We start from the raw sequence: 24,149 nt of genomic DNA, 5'->3' as shown, positions 1-24,149 counted from the left end.
CCAGCCCCACCCCTCCCACCCCCCACCCAGCCCCACCCTCCCCACCCAGCCCCACCCAGCCCCACCCAGCCCCACCCTCCCCACCCAGCCCCACCCTCCCCACCCAGCCCCACCCTCCCCACCCAGCCCCACCCTCCCCACCCAGCCCTACCCTCCCCACCCAGCCCCACCCTCCCCACCCAGCCCCTCCCTCCCCACCCAGCCCCTCCCCACCCTCCCCAGGCCCTCCCCACCCTCCCCACCCAGCCCCTCCCCTCTCCACCCAGCCCCACCCCTCCCATTTTATCCGGGTGTCCGGATACACGTGGACAGACATCCACAGACATCTACAATTAATCCCCTGCCTCCTGTGAATTAATCCCGGTTGGGCTTCCAGTCCACTACGTTTCCTACCAGTATTAAGCTATTTAAATTTCCATCGCGAACACCAATCCCACTTGCTGTGCTGCACTGAGAGCCAGTTCAAAGCCCACACGCGTATCCCCTCATTACGGGCTCTACCTAGTCTGCAGAGCAGGCGCGGGTACGGATATCAGTCTCATGGGCTATGCCAAGTCTCTTTTTATAAAAGGGGGGTCGAAAACCACGTAACAGTTCCCACAAACGCACTGCAGATAAAGGGGGTGCCTTATTATGGGCTGTACCAAATATCTGCAGAGAAGGGGGATGAACTAGACTTCGCCAATTTAAATGTTTATATAATGGGTTGTACCAATTGTGTTAGAATGATGACTATAAAATATGTATGTCTACGGAGGAATACATAGCAGTGCCAAGTCTCATTAGAGGAGTGATGATGAACTTAGCATCTCACAGGCTAAGCATATGGCATCAAGGGCTGTACCAAGTCTTACGCATGAATGTCCCTCACGGGCTGTGCCAAGTCACTTAAAAGATGGGGGGTGAATAATTTTGTAGCACGGGTTTAACTAAACGCCGCATGGAGGTGTTGGGGTTGACTAACTTCTCTCTGCGGGAGGCCCAACAGTAGCCACGTCGATTCGCTCTCGTCCCGCCAACTTCGCGTTGATGCAAATGACAAACGCAGCAGAAATTCCACCGACAAATGCTTTTATGTAACCGGCCATTATTAATAATATAATTATTATAATACAGCATGCACGCATTCCCCATCCAGCTCAGCTCATTCGTCGACTATAGGAAAGCGCTCTCTAGCGATCAGCTGTCCCACACGGCAGAGGGCGTTCGTGGCCGCAAAAGCGCCCCGTTCTCAAACGGCACCAAATAAGCGTGCAGGACCTTTGGGCAAATCTCACTGCCGGACGAAGGCCTCTCTCTCCCTGTCGGCGCCGCGTATGCGGAGAGCTGTTTTGGCCGTCACTTCGCCAAGCTGGGCAGTGCGCGCTTGGTGGAGAGAGCGCTCTGGGGACAGCACCGGTTCGGTTATCGTTGAAAGGCCACCGGTGTTAGCCGTGGCCGGGAGTAGGGCTGAACGATTAATCGATTTCAAATCGAAATCGCAATTAGAAACAATGCGAGGAGCACATCGCAAAGGCTGCGATTTTTTTGTTATTTTAAAAGTCCTATTTATATTCTTTGGGTCCTTCGGTAAAGTCACGTAGGTAGGTTCAAAGAAAATAAACAAAATCTACGACGTTTCGATCACAACACAAGCGTCATCCTGATGACGATCGCTTGCGTTGTGATCGAAACGTCGTAGTTTTTTGGTATTTTCTTTGAACCTATCTACGTCACTTTACAGAAAGACCCAAAGGATACGAATTCCTACAGTCACGAAAGCTTTAATTCCTATTGCTTTCTTATTGGAATTGTTTTATTTTGTATTATTATAACTTTATTTATTTAACTTAACAATTGTTCTATGTTTGATTGTTCTATTTCAATTAAAACATTTTCATAAATACATATTGGAAGCAATTCATATATTTAAAGTTCCCATCCTTGCATTAGAATATATAGAGCAGTTCATATTTTGATGGTATCAAGTGGTAATGCTCCTTCACGTGTTTTACATCTATTACACAGTGAATATTGAACTGAAGCTTCGCTTTAAAAAAAAAAACGTAATCGCAAATCAAATCGCAATATCTGTCATAAAAATCGCAATTAGATATTTTCCCCGAAATCGTTCAGCCCTAGCCGGGAGTGTCACTTGGGGTGCGGCGGCCTCGTAGTCGAGTGCGCCGACCACTTGCCCCACCGCTCCCAACCGTGGCATTATTCGACGAGAAAATGTAAAACCGACTTTGTCGAATCCCACGCCACTAAAACCGTGCACGTAAAACCGGAATAAAATTATTCACTGCCGCGTTGTCCCTAACCGAGGAGTCTGCGTCGCGTCGTCGGGAATTGAGGTCCCCCACTTCACGCCCCACGTTTTCGCTCCCAGGCAACGGCGGAAGCTCCCGGCACATGGGGGCGAAACGGCGGACATCGTGCCCGGCAAGGCCTCGGTACGACCCATCGACGACATTCTCGAAGCCGCTGGTGTAAAGACGCCAGCTTCGCCAGCTTCCACCTCCCACCAACCGCGGGTGGAATCCCCGTAAACGTGCAACGTTGGCCGTGTGGCTGGAACCGTTGGCCCAACGTTGGCCGTGTGGTTGGAACCGTTGGCCCAACGTTGGCCCAACGTTGGCCGTGTGGTTGGAACCGTTGGCCCAACGTTGGCCCAACGTTGGCCGTGTGGCTGGAACCGTTGGCCCAACGTTGGCCCAACGTTGGCCGTGTGGTTGGAACCGTTGGCCCAACGTTGGCCCAACGTTGGCCGTGTGGTTGGAACCGTTGGCCCAACATTGGCACGTTGGCCGTGTGGTTGGAACCGTTGGCCCAACGTTGACCCAAGGTTGGCCGTGTGGTTGGAACCGTTGGCCCAACGTTGACCCAACGTTGGCCATGTGGTTGGAACCGTTGGCCCAACGTTGGCCCAACGTTGGCCGTGTGGTTGGAACCGTTGGCCCAACGTTGACCCAAGGTTGGCCGTGTGGTTGTAACCGTTGGCCCAACGATGACCCAACGTTGGCCGTGTGGTTGGAACCGTTGGCTCAACGTTGACCCAACGTTGGCCATGTGGTTGGAACCGTTGGCCCAACGGTGCCACAACGTTGTCACGTTTACTGGGATGTTTTATAAGTACAAACCTCGAACGCAGAGCTCCAAACCGCAAGCGGCTCCTCGTGTCCGCACGCTAACCGCATCTTCTCATTCACTCACTCACAACATGTCCTTTTTATTGCACACACTAGTCGAGAGAGAGAGAGAGAGCATTGCTAACATTTTACAAAACTATTTTTTTTCTTTTTACGATTTGATCCGTTTTGACTTTCGTGTCGGTAACCACACCGGTAAACGTGCCAACTTTGGGCTGACGTCGGTTCCAACCACAGGCCAGCTTTGGCCCAACTTTGGGCGAACCTCAAGGCGCTCACGTTGGCAATGTTTACTGAGTTAGGCATCCACACAACCTAAACTGCAATTGTTTATGTCACCGGCCCGTCCGTATTTTGTTTGCAGCGTTCATCCTCTTGGCTTTGGAGTGAGAAGAGATATTTTTTGTGAAATTAAATAAATTAAATAACTGCTGGACGAGAAGCCCCCCCCCGCCACGCCGTGGGAGTTATTCCCTGACCATACTTCACCGTGCTGGCGCTCTGGGGTGATGGGGGCACGGACGCTGAAGCGCAGAAATACAGCGCAACGATGGATGTTTCTGCACTGCCCTCTCTGCTGACCACACACGTAGCTGTGCAACAGCAGCCTGTAACACCAACAGCAGCCTGTAACACCAACAGCCTGTAACACTAGCAGCCTGTAACACCAACAGCCTGTAACACCAACAGCCTGTAACAACCCTGTTATATGCACACGTGGTCACCCGGCCAAATCACACACACAATCCAGGCTCATTGATATCTACGATCCAATTAAGTTGCGACGGTCAAATCATAGGTGGCACAATTGGGTCACTTTTAAAATGCAGACAATAACCACGTACTCTGCTGACAAGGTGTTCTGTCTCTATATATACAGGCCACGCTGCGTTTGGATTTACAAGTCAAACGTTTACATCTTTGTCACGATCCACCATCGTCACCCCGCATTTTAGTCACTGAAGCAGCAAACAGGTCAAACACAGACATCCAGGGACTGTGTACTGCATAAAGACAAAGATTCCCCCCACCACACCGTATAGCCTTAACAGACTGTTGGGGCAAGTGCTGTTAGCGAGCACCTATGAAGGATCGGCACAGCATACGAGGGGGTGGGTGGCCAGCACCACGCCCGGCCTCCTTTGTCTCCCCAGTGGCGATGGTTACACCGCGCACCAGGTAATCAGTTTAGGCCGAGTCGACCTAGGGGAGGCCCAGGACTAGTGTTGATAGGCCCGTGAGCGGGAATCGAACTTGGGTCGCCGGATTCGTAGCGAAGCGCGCTAAACCACTACACTACCGCTCCCGTATACACACGCACACACACGTACACACACACGCACAAATTAAAGATACAGGTCGGATTCAAGGGAGCGTCCGTCAGGTGGAAGGCTGCCGTTTCTTTTTCAACGGTACCATTCTTGCTCATTCACGGCAGCAATGTTGCTGCAGGAGCTAAATGCCAATGTTGGCGGTGGTTCTGCTGCTGCTGGCCATGGACGAGGGGGCTTCGGGAGAGAGGCGTTCGTGTCGCTTTGCTGTTCCTTATCCTCCGGCGATGAGGGCGTTGCGGACGGCAGTGGTTTACTCGATGATGATGAGGGTTGTGTTTTGGTTAGGTCGCGTAAATATAAATGTGTCGTTAGCCCACCCGACGCAGCCCATTAGTAAGGTTTGTCATGTAAGCAAAACGTGCGCATTAGTTACTACTTCGTCACGCAACATGTGGATTTACTCACCAACACACCGGTGTGCTGAAGCAGTAACTAATTGGCACGTTTTGCTAACGTGACAAACCTTTGGCCGTGTCGAGTGGTGGTGGGTTAACGACACATTAATATTTACGCGATCTAAGTCAACATTTCTTTTACTCACGAATAACATTGTTCGCGAAAGCCTAAGTGTTAAACTGCTTTGCTATTTATTGTCCGTGGGGTGGGTTTTTAGGTTAGCGTGGCCACAATTCTCCAACGAAATTTCCCACGTAACCATTTGTTTTTTTGTGACCTAATCATCGGTGCGCGGGTAAAAGGCAATGGTCCAGCTCGCACCACAGCCTCTCCCCCACCACTCGAGGGGAGGGCATCTCTGTGGCGCGTACCGCTCCGTTAAAAATGAAACATCGACCGATTTGTGTTTTTTTTTTTTGCTACGGAAATCGGTGCGCGGTTACAGATTCGGCAGCGTGGCAATTCGTATCGGTCGAGTACGGAAGGAGGGTTTTGACAACGCCGCCTTTGTGCGGCACAACCGCAATCGCTGCCGCTGCTGGATGGGCACGCGCACGCGCCCTGGGTTGCCGCCACCTGCGAGGTCCATATAAACCGGGCAGCATCACGGCGAGAACAAGAATAATACCCCACGGCGCGGGGAGAGGTGAGGACGACATGTAAATGTGTCCGTGTGCTATGACCATCACCGTTGTGATTACACGACTGACAAAAGTCTGGAACTTTTTTGTAATGTCCCCGGGAAGACTCACGGGTTTCCCAGGATGGCAGATGCCTCTCCCAATGGCATGAGGACGATCCTGGGAAAAACGGGACAGGTGGAAACCCCTACGCCTTCACCGGCAAAAAGGCCAAGTCGCCGACGCCGGCGGCAGTTGGGCCGCGTCACTTTCGACGGAATCGTTTTAAGGGGAGAAATTATTTTAAAAAAAAATTCCAGGACGCGCAATTAACATCGTAAAAATGGCGAGTCGGCCCAAGTCAAACCTTCAGCACCGTCAAACCTCCGGTCGATTCCGCTGGCTGCCTCCTCCCTTCAACTCTTCTAGACCCGCCGGCCGTCATCCCTTCGAGCCGTGGCGCGTTGCCAGGCCCAAAGCCCCCAACTGACATTTATTGACAATAAAATTGAGAGAAAAAAACATTTTTGATACTTGCATTGGGCAGTGGTGTACGAGCATTGGGCAGTGGTCTGCAACCAATGACAAACTCAACACACATTTGGCAAAAACACCGCTCTAAACAGTAAAATTGTTTCAGGCAGTGTTGTTGACAAATGTGTTGAGTGTTTTGTTCATTTGCTTAATCATTTGGAATTTCCATCTTTAACAACCCGCCTATCGTTCTCTAATCCAAGGTGTCCCTCCTGCTGCCTCCCCGCGTCTCAGGTGAGCGTAAGAATTAATAACGACGGTGACCGAAACATCTTACGGACGCGTGGCGGGGGGGGTGTCGCTGTATAGCGTTAACGGTGGAAGCAAACGGAGCGTGACGCTGGCACACAAACGCTCTTGACACAAAGCTGGCACGACCACTGGCACGGCGCTGGCACACGGCGCTAATTGGGTCACACGGCGAACGCGCGGCGAGATATTTTTTGTTAGTTCCCACGGGACGGCGACTCCGCGATGCGGTAGACTCGCGGGCGCGGACAACAACAAAAATCCGCCCGTCGCATTCCGCCGCGCCGCTCTCTCCGTCTCGTTTTTTGTTCGTAAGAAATCTCGCCCGCCCCCCACCCCGTCCCCCCCGTTGCGTGCGTCGTGCTGCAGCGGCAGTGCAAAGTAAACACGGGAAATTAAAAAAATAAAATACACACCCCATGGGGTCGGGACAGCAACTCGGCACGCGCGTGCGACAAAAAAACGAAGAATCAACCAAAACTAAACGAGTCGTAGTATCGATAAAAAAAGTAGAAAAAATAATGAGTGGCAAGATAAGACTTTTCGTCGTAATTTCCCCATTGTTGTTGTTGTTGTCGTTGTTTTTCTCTCTTATCCACAGGATGTCCGCCGTTTTCCGCAAACGCGACCGCCCGCCTGGTACCGTAGTGATTTCATCCTTTTCACATCTGTAGAATCGACGAACCGGACTTCCAGACACGGGTCCTGGTGATATGTGTTTCCTACGGCGGTTGAGAATTAACGTCGTCACAATCGTCATCGGCGTCGTTATATATTGGTACTCGGTACATACGGGCGCTGCATCTATTTGTGGGACGTACGATAAGCGCTATGTATATCAGCTGTCCCTTGCCAGTTGAAGAGAATAACAATTAAACCGTTTAGGAACCACGTTACAAGTCACTCTTTTTTAACCTGGCACGGTCCGCCACACACAGCCCCGGCCGTTCTGCAGCCGACCAGCGAGTCTCTCTGTGCAGTGTGTGTGTGTGTGTGCGGCTTCGCCAATGGGGCGGCGGAGGAACAGGCGTTCCCATCCTTACGAGTGACCCCGGCGACCCTTTCGGCAAGCGGCGAGACCCCCCACCCCACCCCACCTCCCCCGGCGATTCGTAACCACGGGGACTCGGCACCTTCCAGGCCCGTCGGGGGCCCGAGGTGACGGGAGGCTCGGTCAAAACCTCACGGCGCGGACGCGAACCGCGATGAGACCTCCCGAATCCGTCCGTTCCGCGTCACCTTCGCCGCCCCCGCTCCCGGCCAGCAAAGCGCCGGGCCCGCGGTGGCGGTGGCGGTGGCGGTGGCGGTCGTCGCCGCTCAAATGTAGGTCATGGCGCCCTGCCCGGCGGATTCGGGTGAAGCGTGGCCCGAGGTGCCGGGGTCGGGCGGCAGCATCTCGAGGTAGGAGGTGGGGGCGTAGCCCTCGCGCTCGCCGTGCCGGACGCGCGTCCAGCCGTCCCCGCGGTCCTCCTCCAGCACGTCGAGCGAGTCGCCCTCGTGCAGCGGCACGGTGCCGTCGTTCTCCGCTGCGCCGCGGCGGGGGGGGGGGTGACGGCCGGGGGGGTGGGGGGGGGGCAGCCAATGGAGGGGGGGGGCCGCGGTGGAGAGAGACGGGGGCGAGAGGGAGGTGAGCGTGGAGAGAGAGACAGAAGTGAGAGGGGGGTGGGGGGGTGAGTGTGGAGCGATGGTGGTGAAAGGGTGGGCGGGGTAGGGGTGAGAGTGGGGGGGGGGGGGGGACTCACAGTCGAAGGTGTAGAGAGCCCGGCAGCGCCCGATAGCCGGCGCGTCGTCGTCGAACTCGTCGTCGAAGTCCGTGTGCCCGCCGCTGTGGCTGTGGTCCTCCGTGTAGCTCCCGTCGGGACTGCTCGAGGGGGGTAGGAGGGGTACGGGTGTAACGGCACGGGCACGCGGCATCTATAGGGGGAGTGTACGCGCGGGAGCGGCGGTCGCGGTCAATCGGGGGAACGCGTTGGTGAAATATCTTCGCGCGTCGCTTCTGCCGTGCAGATGCTCCTCGACCCGCCAGGGGGTTTGCGGGATTTGAAACCGCCCGCGTGGACCGCAGGCGGTTTATGAAAGCAGATGCGCGTGCCGGTGTGTGAACACGGGGAGACAAAGAAGGCGTGGTGCTGGCCAACCACCCCCCTCGTGTAGCGTTGCCCGTTTTCAAGCTGCTACTCGCCAACAGCGCTTGCCCCAAAAGCCTGCGAAGGCTGTAAGGGCGATCTTTGGCTTTGTACATGCTCACGTAACGTGCGTGCGTGCGTGCGTGGGGAGCGGTAGCGCAGCGGTTAGCGCGCTGCGCCATGAACCCGGCGACCAGAGCTCGCTCCCCGCTCACGGCCAACGTCAGTGGCAAATATGTAAAGCGATCCTGGGCCTCCCCTAGGTCGACTCAGCCTCAAGTGAGTACCTGGTGCGGTGTCGGCCACCACCACCACCACCTCGTGCGCCGCGCCGCCCTTCGCAGCTGCTCGCCACTAACAGCGCTCGCCCTAATAGTTAATTAAGACTACACGGGGGATATTTTTCTTTGGGTATGAGCGCCATGGGTGGTGAGATGTTATCCACCTCGCCTGATATGCAGGAGGTCGTGTGGATTTATCTCTGGGTACTCCGGATTTTCCCTCCACATTTATCATCAGTCTGCGTTCAGTGTGTTTGGCTGCTATACATTTCCACGTGACGAGCCACTTCGTTGAGCTGTCATTTGTGATAGCCAGGTCGCTTCTGAAAAAGAGCTACGTTGCAGCTCAGTGGGCCTTACCTGGTCAAATTAAAAAAAAAACAGTTTAATTGTTTTAGTTTAGTTACCTCTCGCGAGCGCTGGGCCCGTTGGCCGATCCCGACCTGGGCGACCCCGCCTGCTCAAACAGCACGCTGCTGTGGCGACGCGGCGTGTCGGCCTTGCCCACCGCACGGCCCTCGGCCTCAGCCAGCCACGTCTGGGGGGGGGGGAGGGGCACAGGGGTGAGGAAGGGGGGGGGCATTCGGGGTTTGTCAAGGTCATCGCGATCATCGTCGTCGTCATCATCATGGTGGTCATTGTCGTCACCATCGTCGTCATCATCGTCGTCGTCGTCGTCGTCATCGTCGTCGTCGTAATCATCATCGTCATCATTGTTGTAATCATCATCGTCGTCATCGTGATCATCATCGTCATCGTCGTAGTCAGGCAGGTTGGTTCAGAATATTATTTTTCAGAATCAGAATCTTTATTCATGCTGGAGGAATCCGATGAGCTATGAAGCTCTTTTTCACAGATGATTGAGGCACCTGCACCCGCTGGCTCACTCCGGTTGCTCACACACCGGTGGTCCATCACCTCCTCTTAGCTCTTCGCTATCGCTACTACCACCACCATGGCTACCTTCCCGTGAACTGCACTCCACCTACCCATGCTCACTCACTCACCCACCCACTCGCACACAATCACGTCTGCCAAGTTCTCGATGTGCAAATGATTCATCTCGCCAACCCGCACCGTGACCTCGTTTCGTCGCTCCATCTCCCCATGGTGGATTAACTCGCTAACCACTGCACTACCGCATAAGTGAAAGCGAGCCACAGACAGTGAGCCTGGCTGGGAATTGAACTCGGGTCGCCGGGTTTGTAGTGCAACGCACTAACCGCTGTACAGTTTAACACGTGGAGGGTTGTGACATATTTATAAATAACGCGATCTAACCCAAAAACATTTATTATGAATAACCACTGTACTACCGCAAAAGCGATAGCGAGCCACAGACAGTGAGCCTGGCTGGGAATTTAACTCGAGTCGTCGGGTTCGTAGGATAGCACGCTAACCGCTGCACTACTGCACGAGTGATAGCTTACCACGGACACTGGGCCCGGCTGGGAATTGAACTTGTGGTCGCCGGGTTCGTAGTGTAACGCGCTAACCGCTGCACTACCGCATACGCAATAGTTAGCCACAGACCGTGGGCCTGGCCGGGAATTGAACTCGGGTCGCCGGGTTTGTAAGATAGCACGCTAACCACTGCACTACTGCAACGAGTGATAGCTCGCCACGGACACTGGGCCTCACCAGTGACGGTTCTAGCTGGGCAACTGTAACATTTTTCCCGTTCTCATTTCGTTGCAAAGCACAGGAACTGATTTATTACCCAGCGAAGCGGAGAGAAAGCCGTTGTCACACGGCCAGGGCTGCATAGCAACCTTGCAGGCGTGGGTTGCATGCTCACACACCACACACACGCACAGCCAGCACACACACACACATGTCGCTAGACTATGTGCGCACACACAACCAGTGCACGCACACAGCCAACACACACACACGTAGCTAGACTATGTGCGCACACACAACCAGTACACACAAATAATGTGCGCACAGATATCCACTACACACACACAGCCAGCACACAGACACATAGCTAGAACATGGATGCACACACAGCCAGTACACACACGCACAGCTACAACACGCACACGCACACACATCCAGTGCAAACGCGCATCCACATCACACATGTACACACACACGGCCGGTACACACAGACACGCGCGCACACGCAAATTCAACAAAATCTGACACTACGGCGCACTAGCGCACTAACTCACCACAGATGGTAGACTAAAACAGCGAGCGAGCGAGAGGGAACGGCACAGCACCGATAGCCACTGAGGGCACCGCTGTCTCTATTACACGCCCTAGTGTTGGGTTGGCTTTTGGCCCCGTAAAGACAACGGAAATTGGTAATGGAAAAGAAGAACAACAACAACTTAGCCAACGTGCCCAGACAAAAGTGTCCCTTTTAAATCGTGCGTACTACCAGCTGTGATGACGTACAGATCAGGAACCTGGACAGTAATGAAGACGACGGAGCAAATGCAAAGAAGCATTGGAATTACACTGAGAGAGAGAGAAGAGGAACACGTGAATTAGAGAACACACGTCCATCATTGGTCACCTCGTCGACAGACTGGGCCCTCCGCCATGGTAATGTGGAATTACCACCACTGGCTCAGTGGCTGCCAAGTGAATTTGGTGAGAGTACCTGGTTGGGATTCGACTATCATCATCATCAGCTCCCCTCCACAGACACCCGGCCGAATGAAACATTCAGAACGGCCTCGGATATATTAAAAAAAAATTGCCAACCGCTCAACTCACGATACCAATGGGGAGGGAGGGTGGGCATGGTGGGGAGATACAGAGAGAGCAGAAGCCAGGAAAATCAAACCCGGAGCCCAGGGGGCTGATTGAGAAAGCCGTACCGGGCTGTACCACTGCTGAGTAGAGTATCAATGCGCGTACGTGCGTGAGTATTTGCGTGCGTGAGTGTTTGCGTGCGTGCGTGCGGTCACGGTGGGGAGTGGTGGTGTCGCGGTTAGCGAGCTGCGCCACGAACCCGGCTTACCCAGGTTCGATTCCCCGCTCACGTCCACCACCACCAGCGACGATTATCTGAGCCGGTCCTGGGGCTTCCCTAGGTCTACTCAGCCTCAAATAAGTACCTGGTGCTGTGTGTAAACATCGCCACGAGGGAGAGGAGACAAAGGCGGCCGGGGGTGGTGCTGGCCAAACGCACCCCACTTTCGCGTGCCGTGCCGACCTTCGTAGGCGCTACTCGCGTACAGCACTTGCTCCTAGAGTCCGTTAAGGCTAAACTTGGGGATCTTTTTTTTGTTATACAGCCACGACTTAGACGGAAGGGACAGCACAAGTCCCAAGTGGACGAGCGATCGTAAGAGCCGGGGGAGGGGGTCGGAGCGATGTTGGGTTTGACGACCGGATTAAAACGAAACGATGAAATGAAACATTCGCGGAGCGCGATTTTGGCAGGGGTGGTGGCGATAAAAAAACACCACGGCGCCCGCACGGATTCCGCGTCGCCGTCCGGAAGAGTTCAAGTTCGACGGCACTAGCGGAGGCGCGCTCTCGTTGCATCCGGAGGCCGCGGCGAGACAACGGGGGGTGGGGGGAGCGGGCGAGGATAACGGCGGTGGCAGGGAGAGAGCGGATTTAATATTGCCGATTTTTATCGACGGCGATTCCCGAACGGCAACGCAACTGCACGCCAAAGTTTAATTCGTGTCTGATTAACGTTATGGCAGCTGTCGTGGCTCCCCCCCCCCCCCCCCCACCCGTGTTGCAGAGCAAATGCGAATGATAGAGTCCCGTGATAGAGTCCCGAGCGTTCGCGTGACCCGACTCCCGTTACGGACGGGCGGACACACGGTCAGAGCTAACGGGTTGACCTCTTTCAAAGTGTGAAAAAACGCAAGAAAATAATTTTCAAAAATGTTTTAAATAGACGGGGGTCAAGGGCCAGAGCTGGGAGAGTCAGAAGGGGGGGGGGGGGGTGGGGGTCACACCTCGTGCTTCTGCAGGCCTTGGCGCAGGCGGTCGATGCGATGGCCGATCTCGCTGAGCTTGGGCTCCAGGCTGGAGGGGTCTCCCATCTGTGGGTTCCGCGCGTACACGTCCTTCATCTTGTGCAGCGCTTCCCTGCACACACAAAGGCAGAGGGCCCCCCCGTACATCCTCACCTAATGACACACAATAGACAAAGATGCCCACCACCAACCCCGCCCCCCTGGTGTACGAGTGCGGGTGGTGTGGCCAGCACCACACACGGCCCCAACAAAGACAAAGCTCCCCATATAGCCTGAACAGACTGTTGGGGAAAGTGCTGTTAGCGAGCAACTATGAAGGCCGGCACGGCACACGAGGGTGATGGGTGGCCAGCAACCACGCCCGGCCACCTTTGTCTCCCCAGTAGTTATGTTTACACACCGCACCAGGTATTCATTTGAGGCTGAGTCGACCTAGGGGAGGCCCATGACCAGTTCAGATAATCGTCACTAATGTTGGCCGTGAGCGGGAATCTAACTCGGGTCGCCGGGTTCGTAGCGCAGCGCGCTAACCGCTGCACTACCGCTACCCACACGCACACGCGCACACACGTACACACGTACACACGCGTGCACGCGTAAGGACAGACGCAGGCAACACATTAACGCACGTGTGCGCACAACACAAAGAAGAACGCCCCGTAGCGACTTAAACGGTCTGAAACCTACGAAGGCCGGGCACGGCGCACGAGGCCCGTCACATTGCAAGTCCGCAAGAGATGCAAACTGCCTGGGGAGGCCTTCATGTAGCAGTGGATAAACCAAGGCCAATCGTGATGATGATGATGATGATGCCAAATTGGATGGACGCACTGCTGCATCGGCGGACCGCGAGACCGGGTGACGGCTCGCTCGAGGCGTTCACGCAGCAGTGGATAGAGCACGGTGGCGAGGGCGGCGCGTACTTCTGCTCCACCTCCTTCTGAATGTCGCGGTTGTAGTCGTCGATTTTGCTCTGCAGCTTCTTGCGCCGCTGCTCGGGGGGAAGGTGGCTCTGGTCCTCGCACGGCACGGGCTGGGAGCGCGAGCGGTGGAGTGCGTGAACCGAGCGTGAGCGTGACGGAGTGCATGAGTGTGCGAGTGATTGTGAGTGATGGGAGTGTGTGAGTGATTGTGAGTGAGTGATTTGAGTGCGTTAAAGTGTGTGAGTGTGATGGAGTGCGTGAGTGATGGAGTGCGTGAGTGCGTGAGTGATGGAGTGCGTGAGTGTGTACGTGAGGGTGATGGAGTGCGTGAGCGAGTGTGATGGTGTGTGAGTGAGTGAGAGTGATGTTGCGTGAGTGAGCGTGAGAGTGATTGAGTGTGTGAGTGATGGATTGAGAGTGATGGAGTGTGTGAGTGATGGAGTGCGTGAGTGTGAGTGAGGGAGAGTGTGACAGTGATGGAGTGTGTGATTGAGAGTGAGTGAGTGACGGTGATTAGAGTGCGTGAGAGGGTGATTGAGTGAGAGCGATTGCGTGCGAATGGGAACGTGCGAGTGACAGTGGATGACAGCGATGTAATGCTCGATTGTGTACGTGAGTGCATGCGTGTTATTTGCGCACGTGTGTGAATGTTCGTCAAATTGTGCAACCGCGTGTGCGCGTGCGTGAATGTACACAAGTCACACACGTGCGCGAGTGCGTTGAGTACTCGTGCACGTGTGATTCCACGTGTGCAGAGCGCGAGTGTGAATGATCATGCAGGCGTGAGTGTACGTGCGTGCGCGCACACGGACCAAAAAGCACAAGCACGTTTACAAATTAGTTTGCTTTTTCATGAAGCAGCCGAACAAAAAACTGCCGGAAAATCACGACCCAATGTGCTGCATAAACGATCCCTTGCCGTCACCATGGATTCGCACACAATCAGTAAGGCCTCTGTCACAGCCTAGACCGTTCGACCGATGTTTGCTTTGAAAACTAGCAGATCGCCAGGAATCCAAATAATTTCATTTCAATTTAATACCCCCCCCCCCCCCCCACAACTGGCAAAATGAGACGAAAAAGAAGACGTAGCTGACAAGGTGACATCTAAATCTCATCATTGCCAATCAAATATCCCCCACATAGCCTTAACAGACTGCAGGGGCAAGTGCTGTTAGCGAGCACCTATGAAGGCCAGCACGGCACACGAGGGGGTGGGTGGCCAACACCACGCCCGGTCGCCTTTGTCTCATTTGAGGCCAAGTCGACCTAGGGGAGGCCCAAGAACGATTCAGATAATCGTCTCTGGTGTTTGCCATGAGTAGGAATGGAACCTGGGTCGCCAGGTTCGTAACGCAACACACTAACCGCTACAATACCGCTCCCCACAATAATTGCCAATCGCAGACGGAGACACACACACGTAAAACAATCACTGAAAGCAAGCACGGAAGGGTTGCGATTCGCTAATTAAATGAGGCAACTCAGGTCGGCCTTGTGGCTCAGTGGTAGGGGCGAGCGAGTGTCTCACAATCGGAATGGCCGTGAAATTCAAATCTTTTGTCTTTGACTCAACCCATCATCCCTTCATCCGGGGCGGGTGGTCGATAAAAATGGTACCACTTTGTAGGGTAAGTCAAGAGTGGGTTACATCCTATGGAGAGACTCCCCCCCCACCGCCTACCCACCGCCATGTGACTGTGGAATTTCCACCAACAGCTCAGGGACTTACAGGAAACCCACTTTTGACTCTGACGATCTTTTAAATCAAGGACACGCGCCGTGGAGATGGGAACGATATTCACATCCGATCGGGACGGACTTGGCTGAAATGAAGCCCTGGTTATAATGGAGGGGCTGGTGAGGTGGGGTGGATGAGCGGGGGGGGGGGGGAGAGTTGGGGTGGCAAGAAACGGATAAACATGCACGGACGTACGGATGATACCTTACCCCCTTCACACTGAGCTTCTTCTGATTGCCAGAGAGCCAGGGACAGACAAGAAAGACAGGGACAGCAAAGGAGCTTTCAGGGGCGTAGAAGACGGGACAGGAAGGCGAGGAGACAGGTCAACAAAGCCGGACTCCCGACACCGCAATTCTTCTATAAAAAATAAAACCCCCAGCGTTTGTGTAACATCATTGGATGTTCATTACCATCGACCCCCCCTTCTCCTTACCAATCTTTTGTTTCTCCACATAATAATACAGTACCGGATTATCCTAGTAGCAAAAGTGGCATAATTATACAGGCCCTGCACTTTCAAGGGCCCCACGCTAAATACTTTCAAGCTATTCATTCCGGTTCAGTGATTCTGTCTATTACCATAGAACTATACCGCCTTCAACTTTTATGAACGACTGGGTGTTTAAGGTTAGCGATTTGTCGTCTTATCTGGCTGTATAGCAAATGAAAAATACAATAACTTTACTATGCAAGTAGAAAATGTATGTGTTTTAATATTTAAGTGTTTTTATTTTATTTAGGGCCCCTTTATAACATGTGCTATAGGCCACGCACTAGTAAACATTTAAATATATACTTTACACACAAAACCCATCGGCCGCACGGACATTTTTTCGAGAGTGTATTTCATCAGCGGCTTTTGGATCGCATTTGTGGACCGGTTTTGACATCCAGCGTCTCGTCAGCGTGGCGCGGGGCTTTGCTCGGACCAATGAAGACGAACTGCCCGATGTTTAATTGGCAAGGATGGCCTCTCTGCAATAAATGGTCCGCAGGTCATTTAATAGAATATGCAAATCGCAAGTGCGATGGCGCCTGCCCTAAAACGTACCCTTGAGTAACGTGTTGCTCACAACTATATCAGTTAATGCTGTTCTGGCTGCCCTAACTACCCCCTAGCTATCCGAGTTATCCCTGGCTGCCCTGGTTGTTCCTGGCTGCTTTGGTTGTTCCTGGTTGCCCTGGCTGTCCTGGCTGCCCTGGTTGTTCCTGGCTGCCCTGGTTGTTCCTGGCTGCTTTGGTTGTTCCTGGCTGCTTTGGTTGTTCCTGGCTGCCCTGGTTGTTCCTGGCTGCTTTGGTTGTTCCTGGCTGCCCTGGCTGTCCTGGCTGCCCTGGTTGTTCCTGGCTGCCCTGGCTGTCCTGGCTGCCCTGGTTGTTCCTGGCTGCCCTGGTTGTTCCTGGCTGCCCTGGTTGTTCCTGGCTGCTTTGGTTGTTCCTGGCTGCCCTGGTTGTTCCTGGCTGCCCTGGTTGTTCCTGGCTGCCCTGGTTGTTCCTAGCTGCTTTGGTTGTTCCTGGCTGCCCTGGTTGTTCCTGGCTGCCCTGGCTGTTTCTGCTGCCCTGGCTGTTGATGGCTGCCCCTGGCTCCTCTGGCTGCCCTGGCTGTTCCTGGCTGTCCTGGCTGCCCTGGCTGCCCTGGCTGCCCTGGCTATTGATGGCTGCCCCTGGCTCCTCTGGCTGCATTGGCTGTTCCGGGCTGTTCCTGGCTGTTCCTGGCAACCTTTGCGGTCCCTGGCTGATTCGTGCTGGCTGTGCCACTGTGCCGCTCTCCCTCTCACGCTCTCTCTCTCTTGGTCCCGCTCCCGCTCTCTCACTCTCGCTCTCTCTCACTCTCCCATGTTGCCCTGCTCTGACCCTCGCCTCCACACTCCACTCTTATAATCTATGGCAGCGGTTTTTTTCATTTTTGTAAAAAAAAGAGCCTAGAGCAGCGATTGTACTTGGGACGCGATATACATTTAAGTTGTTGTCGCCGTTGCTGTTGAATGGGTGAGCACACAACCGGCTGACAGTGTCGCACAGCGAAGGCCGGACAGGAAAGATCAGCGATCGGGAGACACAAACACAGCGCGACACAGGACTAAACGAGACGACACTGTCAGTGACACAGAAACCATCTCACTCTGTACGGCGCCTCTCGACGCTGCCGTCTGCCCGCTGACAGCGCTGTCCTCTCTCGGAGGTAACGGAGTCATCATTTATCAACACAACTTCATAAACTGGATAACGAAGGCGGGAAAACCCCCTTGCAAGCCACGGCCAGCGCGACACGGCTGATGATGTCGACGACGTCGCCAAGACCCTGCCCATCACCTCCTGTCCAGCGGCACCCCGCGTGGGGGAACAGAGGTTGAGACTCATTTTGCTTTCCAACCTATATTCGTGTTTCCCGATTCATCGAGTGCTGTAACTGAACCGACAAACCGTAGAGTGACCGATCACCCAAGCAATCGGATGAGAGTCGAGCTGGAGTCCCCTACACAGCTGCTAACCTGCTTGTGCCTTGCCGGACACAAGGGAGATTGATGGGAGTGTGAGCGGTGGGTTGGGAGTGACGGGGGTGGTCGCGTCGCACAGGCAGTGGGAGTTGGGGGTTAGGCTTGGAGTAGCAAACTGGGCCATCACCGACCACTCATGCCAGGTAAGGCCCCATTGAGCTATGTGGTGTTTTTTCAGAAGCGACCCGGCCACAAATGATAGCTCAACGAAGTGGCTTATTGCGTGGAAATTTATCGCGGCCAATTACTCTAAACGCGTAGAGTTGTTGATTATAAATGTGGAGGGAAAAACCGGAGAACCCGGAGAAAAATCCATTCCACCACGGGGAGAACATGCAAACTCCAAATATATATAGCAGGCATCAGGGTCGGGATCGAGCCCACGACCTCCTGTATACCAAGCGAGGTAGTTAACATCTCCTAGCCACCATGATGATGAGAGAGAGGGGCGCAAACTCCAAATATAGAGCAGGCGTCAGAGTCGGGATCGAACCCACGACCTCCTGTATACCAGGCGAGGTAGTTAACATGTCCTAGCCAAAATGCGCCCGAACTCGTTATATTTCAAAAGCTAAGGCAATTTGAGCCTGGTGACTACTCAGACGGGTGACCGCCTGCACGGCTTGCCATGCGTTGTAGGAGTGCGGCTACGAGTGGCCAGGAGATGGCAGTGCCGAGTGTCTCCCTTCTTGGGTATTGTGATGGTGGTGGTGGTGATCACGGTGGCGATGATAGGGGTGGTGTTGATGATGAAAGTGATGGTGTTGGTCGCGGTGTTGGTGGTGGTGTTGGGTCATGGCAATTATGATGATGATCGCGGTGGCGGTGAAGATGATAATTGTATTACATTCTTGCGCGCGGCAGCAGCAATGTGTTTAGGAAGTGAATGCCAAAGTCAAGATTTGCCGGCCACGACGAGACAGCTTCAGGAGAGAGTTTGTGTCGTGTTTCTACTCCTGATTATGATCACGGTGGTTTCGGTGATTATCATTGTAGGTATGTTGAACTTCTTTAGCACCGTATGTTGACAACCATGCTAATCGGAGGTGCGGTGATGATGGCAATGATAACCATTGTGATGGTGGTGATGATGATAATGGTGGTGATTATCATTGTGATGACAATCATGACCAATGAAGAGCCAACTATGAGACGTTGGTTTTTTGTTGTTGTTGAATGATGACGACAATGGTGGTTATGGTGGTTGCTGTTGCTGTGGTGGCCGTTGCTGTGATGGTGTTGCTCACCGCGGCCTGGCTGGAGGGTTTGGCGAGGGGTCGCGACCCCAGCCGGCCCGACAGGAAGCCCGAGATTCGGCCTGAAAGGGTGGCGGCCCCACCACCCCCACCGCCCGGCGTGCGGGGGGAGGAGATTCGGGGAGAGCGGGGGCCCCCCACGCTGAACAAGGGCTCTCGGGGGTAGCTGGGGGGCGAGTCCCCCCCTCCCCCCGATAGGCAAGAGGTCGGGGAGCCGGGGGGAGAGGGCGAGGGGGGGGGAAGGTCCGCCTCCAGGTCGGGGTGGCCGTCGGAATGGGCAGGAGGGGGCGGAGGAGGGGCACCAGGGGTGGGGAGGAGGGATGCCAACTATTGATGATGGAGGGAGGGGAGGGAATAGATGTGGTCAGAGGAAGGGAGGGTAGGGTAATGGATGTGGAGGGAGGGCAGGAGGGAGGGATCGCGAGAGGGATTGAGAGGGGTGGAGGGAGAGAGGAAGGGAGAGCAGGGAATAGATGTGGGAGGGAGGGAGGGAGGGCAGTGAGGGATGGCGAGAGGGAGGGGTGCAGCAGGGAGAGTAGGGGATGGATGTGGAATGCCACCATCACCACAAGAGACAGAGACGAGGGAGAGAGAGGGAGAGACCCAAACACCACCAGGGTTAAAAAAATATATACAAAAGCAGCAATGGTAATGATTACAAAATATAAATATATTACCACATGAGCCACCACCACCAAGAAGGAAATTTAATTTAAAAGGAAGCCAATGCAATGAAAGTGACTTTCAATATAAATGAGAAGCAGCAAAAGCACACACGGGGTTAGGAGGAAGGAGCGCGTGGTTAGAGGAAGCAGAACAGAGCGTTGGGGTGAGAGGGCAGGGGTCACGGGTGAGGTCAGGGGTCACGGGTTATTAGGTCAGGGCGAATGAAGCGTGGACTTGGCGGCAGCGGGGGGTGAGTGATGTCTCGCGTTCGGGACGCGGGGTTGGTTTTTTGTGTCCGGCAAAGCGACACACGGCTTAGCAGCGTCTCCGGTATTACTTCACCTCAACAACCACCACGGGCGTCCTGCATTCGTGTTTGACGCCACACACACCCAAAACGCGTCTCCTCGTCAGAGAGCACTTGTTAATGATAGCGGCAGTTAGTCGGGACACGAAGCCGTCTAAGCGAAGTGTCCTCCGTCTGTCTGTCTGTCTGTCCACACCCCCCCCTCCACGTAGCCGGCGCACGTCTTTGCAGGCTCGTTAATCTCAAAGCGAAGTGGTAACTTCCGACTGTCACCACGAACTCCAGTCATCCTCACAACGGCGGCGGATTTTGGCCAGCCATCTGGAACGCGCTTCCTTCCCATATTAGGAAGCCCACTGGGAGCTAGGCACTTTTAAATCTAGATTGAAAAATCATTTCTTCAGAACTGCTTTAAGCTTTTAGTTTGTTGTCTTTCCCCCCGCACCTCCGATGAGCAAGGTTGGCTACGTACGGTTCAACGTACACACACGCACACAGCGGACGGGAGCTCCGTGTGACGCCAATGTTTATATTAAAATAGACCAGGAACCTCCGCTACAGCAGCCGGTAGCCGCAGCCTCGTGCCGTGGGCTGTTGGTGCAGCACCGAGCCCACACGCTGTGATCCTTCCGCGTCAGTCTACTCAACACCCTGCTAAGCTCTTGTCCCAGCAGTCTGTGAAGGCTATCCCGGGGAATCTTTGTCTCATTACACCCGCACTGAAACGTACGAGAGCGCGCACGCGCTTCCAAATTCCGATGGATAACCGCGCCGCCGAAAGTCCGCAAGGCTCTGGAAGATTCACACGGGTGCTTGTGTTTAAATAACAACAAGCGTAACTGTATAAGTTTTTTGTTAATTGCGCACAATTTAAAATTAAATTATTTTTTATTTCACCAGGTAAGGACCACTGAGCTTCATAGCTCTTTTTTTTAACGACCTGGCCACAGTTGACAGCTCAAATAAGTGGAAATGTATAGCAGCCGAATACTCTAAACGCGTGACGTTGATTCTAAATGTGGAGGGGGAAAAACCGGAGGACCCGGAGAAAAATCCACACGACCATGGCGAGAACATGCCAAACTCCGAATATACAACAGGCGTGTTAGGGTCTGGAGCGAACCCACGCATTCCTGCAAACCAGGCGAGGGAGACAACACCTCGCCACCACGGCACCTATTCGTACGAAGGAGCTGTTGTTTTTGCACCGAGATAAACCCCCACCTGGGCTCCCCCACCTCCGCCCCTCCCCCTCATCCCCCCCCCCCCACTGCTGGCAGACTATACCCATCTGTGAAGCACGGCAAGGCCTTCCTTCGTGACGACAGCCCCGCGCGATAATAACGGCACAAACGCCGCGTGTACACAGTTCATTCCTGTTCAGTATCATCCAGAGCTTCTTCTTCGGGCACGCATGGTTCCTGGGTTTTCTCCGGGATCTGCGGTTCCCTTCTCGTCACTGCACTAAGGGGAATTCACGGCCAGGACCCTCCTGAAAAAAAACAAGTCTTGAGACTTTGTTTGTGAGGCTTTCTTTGGTAAATAACATACAGTTTTTTCAATTAATTGGTTGTAATTGAATTCGCTGTCGTAAAATATCTGTGGTATGTCACCAGGAGCAGCATCGGCGATGGTTACCTCATGACCTCAACCCTGATTAACCTATGCTCATTATTATCATCATCAACCCAATAAAACCGAGAACCACTTTGTGGAAAGCCAACGGTCGTTCATGTCGCATGGCGTGAACGGTCCCCGGTAGAGGAATGTGGAATTTCCGCCACTGGCTCAGGGCCACTGAGCGACATGACCTCCACCCTTGGTCCGACCTCGACGAAAACCTTTGAACCAAGGCCATCCCCCCTAAGCTTCCTGTCGTATAAAAATACACTTAACCCAACTGGTCCCAGAGGTCATTAATTCAGGCAGCTGTCAAGGTAAGGCTTTATAAATAAGATACAATCAGGCCTACTACCGTTATACCTTCATGGAGGGGGGTGGCGGCGGGGGCGGGGTGTAGTGGTTAGTGCCCCCCTCCCACACACCACTCACTACTCCATGGATGGTCATGGTTCAGGATCGCGATTCCATCCCAAAATCAAATTCTTTAGCGACACTTGCCAAGTGTCGCTAAAGAAAATACTTTTGCATTAAGCGTTGTCCATCTGTCTGAAACACGGGGGGATTGTGGGGGAAGGGTTCGAATAACTGCTGTAACGTTGATCCAACATCAATGAACATTAATTGCAAAATTGCGTTGCCACTAGGGACTTACTCTGTTGCATTAGCGCTGCTGTCCGTCTGTAACATGGGGTCAAGGTAACTCTTGCAAAGTTGATCCAATACATATCGAACCTTCGTGTAAAGTCACATTGCCTTCACCCAGGCCGGAGAGAGCAGTGAATATTGATCAAATGATTATTGCTCAAACCAGAGAGACACAAAATCAGAGTGAAAAATATATTATTTGCAGCAAAAAAAATAGATGCAATTATTAAACTATTTTCTCAATCGGAGAAAGCCACTGCGCTGCTCATTGATATCAGCTGCCGCAGCTTGGATTGCAAACTCTTAAGGTCAAAAATAAACGGGTTACATATCGTGGACAGACTAACGTCTCACAACACTAAACGTGGTGAGGAGAACTGCATGCAAACGCATTGTCTGCAGTGGTGGATCATCGTCGCTACGGTCGTATTATTCTTATCGTTACTACGATGCATCTGACAATAATGTCCCCCCTTCGTCAGACTTCGAAGATTTCACAGCTGCCTCCACCACAAGAGGACGATCCTGGAAAACGCCAGGACAGGTGGCAACCCCAGCTGCGTCCACCCCTAGAAGGGCAGCAATGCCACCCTCCTTCCCCGCCCGGGGCTATTTACGGTTAAGAGGAATCCCTATTTACGGTTAAGAGGAAAGGCTATATATATTATGTATATAGTTCAAAAGATCTCACAAAAGTCGTCATCGACGTCACGCCCGCCCAGAATTGTCTATCCATGTCCCAGGTCGTAGCAGGCGGTGGTTGGTAACCGGAACTCGGGTAAGCGCTTCCCTTGTTCGGGTTTGGGCCCGGCACTCCCAGCCGCTCCCAGCTGCTCGCGCGCATCCAAGTGTCACGCGAACGCGCCGCTAACGAGCGCGGATTTTAATTGGGTTTACAAAAAAAATCATGACCATAATTCGACCGCCAAAATTACGACGGCGTCTGTCGAATCGCGGTCATTGGCCGGAATGGAACGCCTTTTCAACTGCCGTGGTGTTCCCGCGTAAAAATAACTAAATAAATAGTGTCGTCACCCACCGTTAAATTATTACAATTACAGGCGTCGTCGTCGTCGTCGGTTAACGTTTTGTAACGAGCGCTGGCGGGGTTATTGCATCTCGAAGCGCATGCCGAACGGTGTCACGCACAAACCCAAACGCTCACAGGGCTGTGAACACAACCACGACAACCAATCACTGCGCACGGAGCCGGACAGATATCAATACAATATATCAATGCGGTATATAAGGCGGCTTGAGCTGGGTTCATGAATCTAACAAAGACAAAGATCTCCCCGAATAGGCTCCGACAGACTGATGGGGCAAGTGCTGTTAGCGAGTAGCACCGATGAAGGCCGGCACGGCACACAAGCGGGTGGGTGGCCAACACTACGCCCGGCCACCTTTGTCTCCCCAGTGGTGATGTATACACATCACACCAGGTACTCATTTGAGGCGACCTAGGGGAGGACCATGACCGGTTCAGATAATCATCCCTGGTGTTGTTGGTCGTGAGCGGAAATCGAACGCAGACACGCGCACACACTTGGTAGTGCGAAGATTTTATTGTATGAATCTCTTCCCTCCAAACCTAGTCAAGTCCAGTAAAACAGACAGGCAGACAGACAGGCAGGCACCCAGGCAGGCAAGCAGGCAAGCAGCCAGACAGGCAGGCAAGCAGCCTGACAGTCAGATAAGTTGACAGACAACTGGCAAACAGCCAGGTAGCCAGACAGACATATGTACTGTATGCATATATAGTGTATGTACAGACAGATAGGCAGGCAGGCAGACAGTTTGTCAGATATACAAACAGACAGAAGCAGGCAGGCGTCGGAAAAATATTTTTTAACCAATTCATCA

At 53.6% G+C, this 24,149-nt stretch overlaps 1 protein-coding gene across 5 annotated transcripts in view; it reads right to left on the bottom strand.

Annotated features, from left to right (window-relative positions):
* Positions 1–1,054: 1,054 nt before the first annotated feature.
* Positions 1,055–24,149, bottom strand: part of LOC116953199 (formin-binding protein 1-like) — a 76,453-nt gene continuing 53,358 nt past the window's right edge. Inside the window, exons 10-15 of one of the 5 annotated variants that reach the window (XM_076074812.1) lie at positions 19,037–19,372; positions 13,551–13,660; positions 12,607–12,739; positions 9,079–9,209; positions 8,007–8,128; positions 1,055–7,790 (exon numbers count right to left, since the gene is read on the bottom strand). In XM_076074812.1, the coding sequence (XP_075930927.1) occupies positions 7,582–7,790; positions 8,007–8,128; positions 9,079–9,209; positions 12,607–12,739; positions 13,551–13,660; positions 19,037–19,372 (1,041 nt within the window). In that variant the 3' untranslated portion in view covers positions 1,055–7,581. Of the gene's footprint in view, positions 7,791–8,006; positions 8,129–9,078; positions 9,210–12,606; positions 12,740–13,550; positions 13,661–15,500; positions 15,522–19,036; positions 19,373–24,149 lie in introns of all 5 variants that reach the window. The other 4 variants (XM_076074813.1, XM_032973155.2, XM_032973158.2 and 1 more) reach the window with 4 other exon arrangements.

This window comes from Petromyzon marinus, chromosome 50 (assembly GCF_048934315.1).
Source record: "Petromyzon marinus isolate PM22_M1 ecotype Great Lakes invasive population chromosome 50, UKy_Petmar_22M1.pri1.0, whole genome shotgun sequence".
Classification (NCBI taxonomy): Eukaryota; Metazoa; Chordata; class Hyperoartia; order Petromyzontiformes; family Petromyzontidae; genus Petromyzon; species Petromyzon marinus.
Note: the sequence above shows the minus strand (reverse complement) of the source record. Positions and strands in the feature narration are given on the sequence as shown.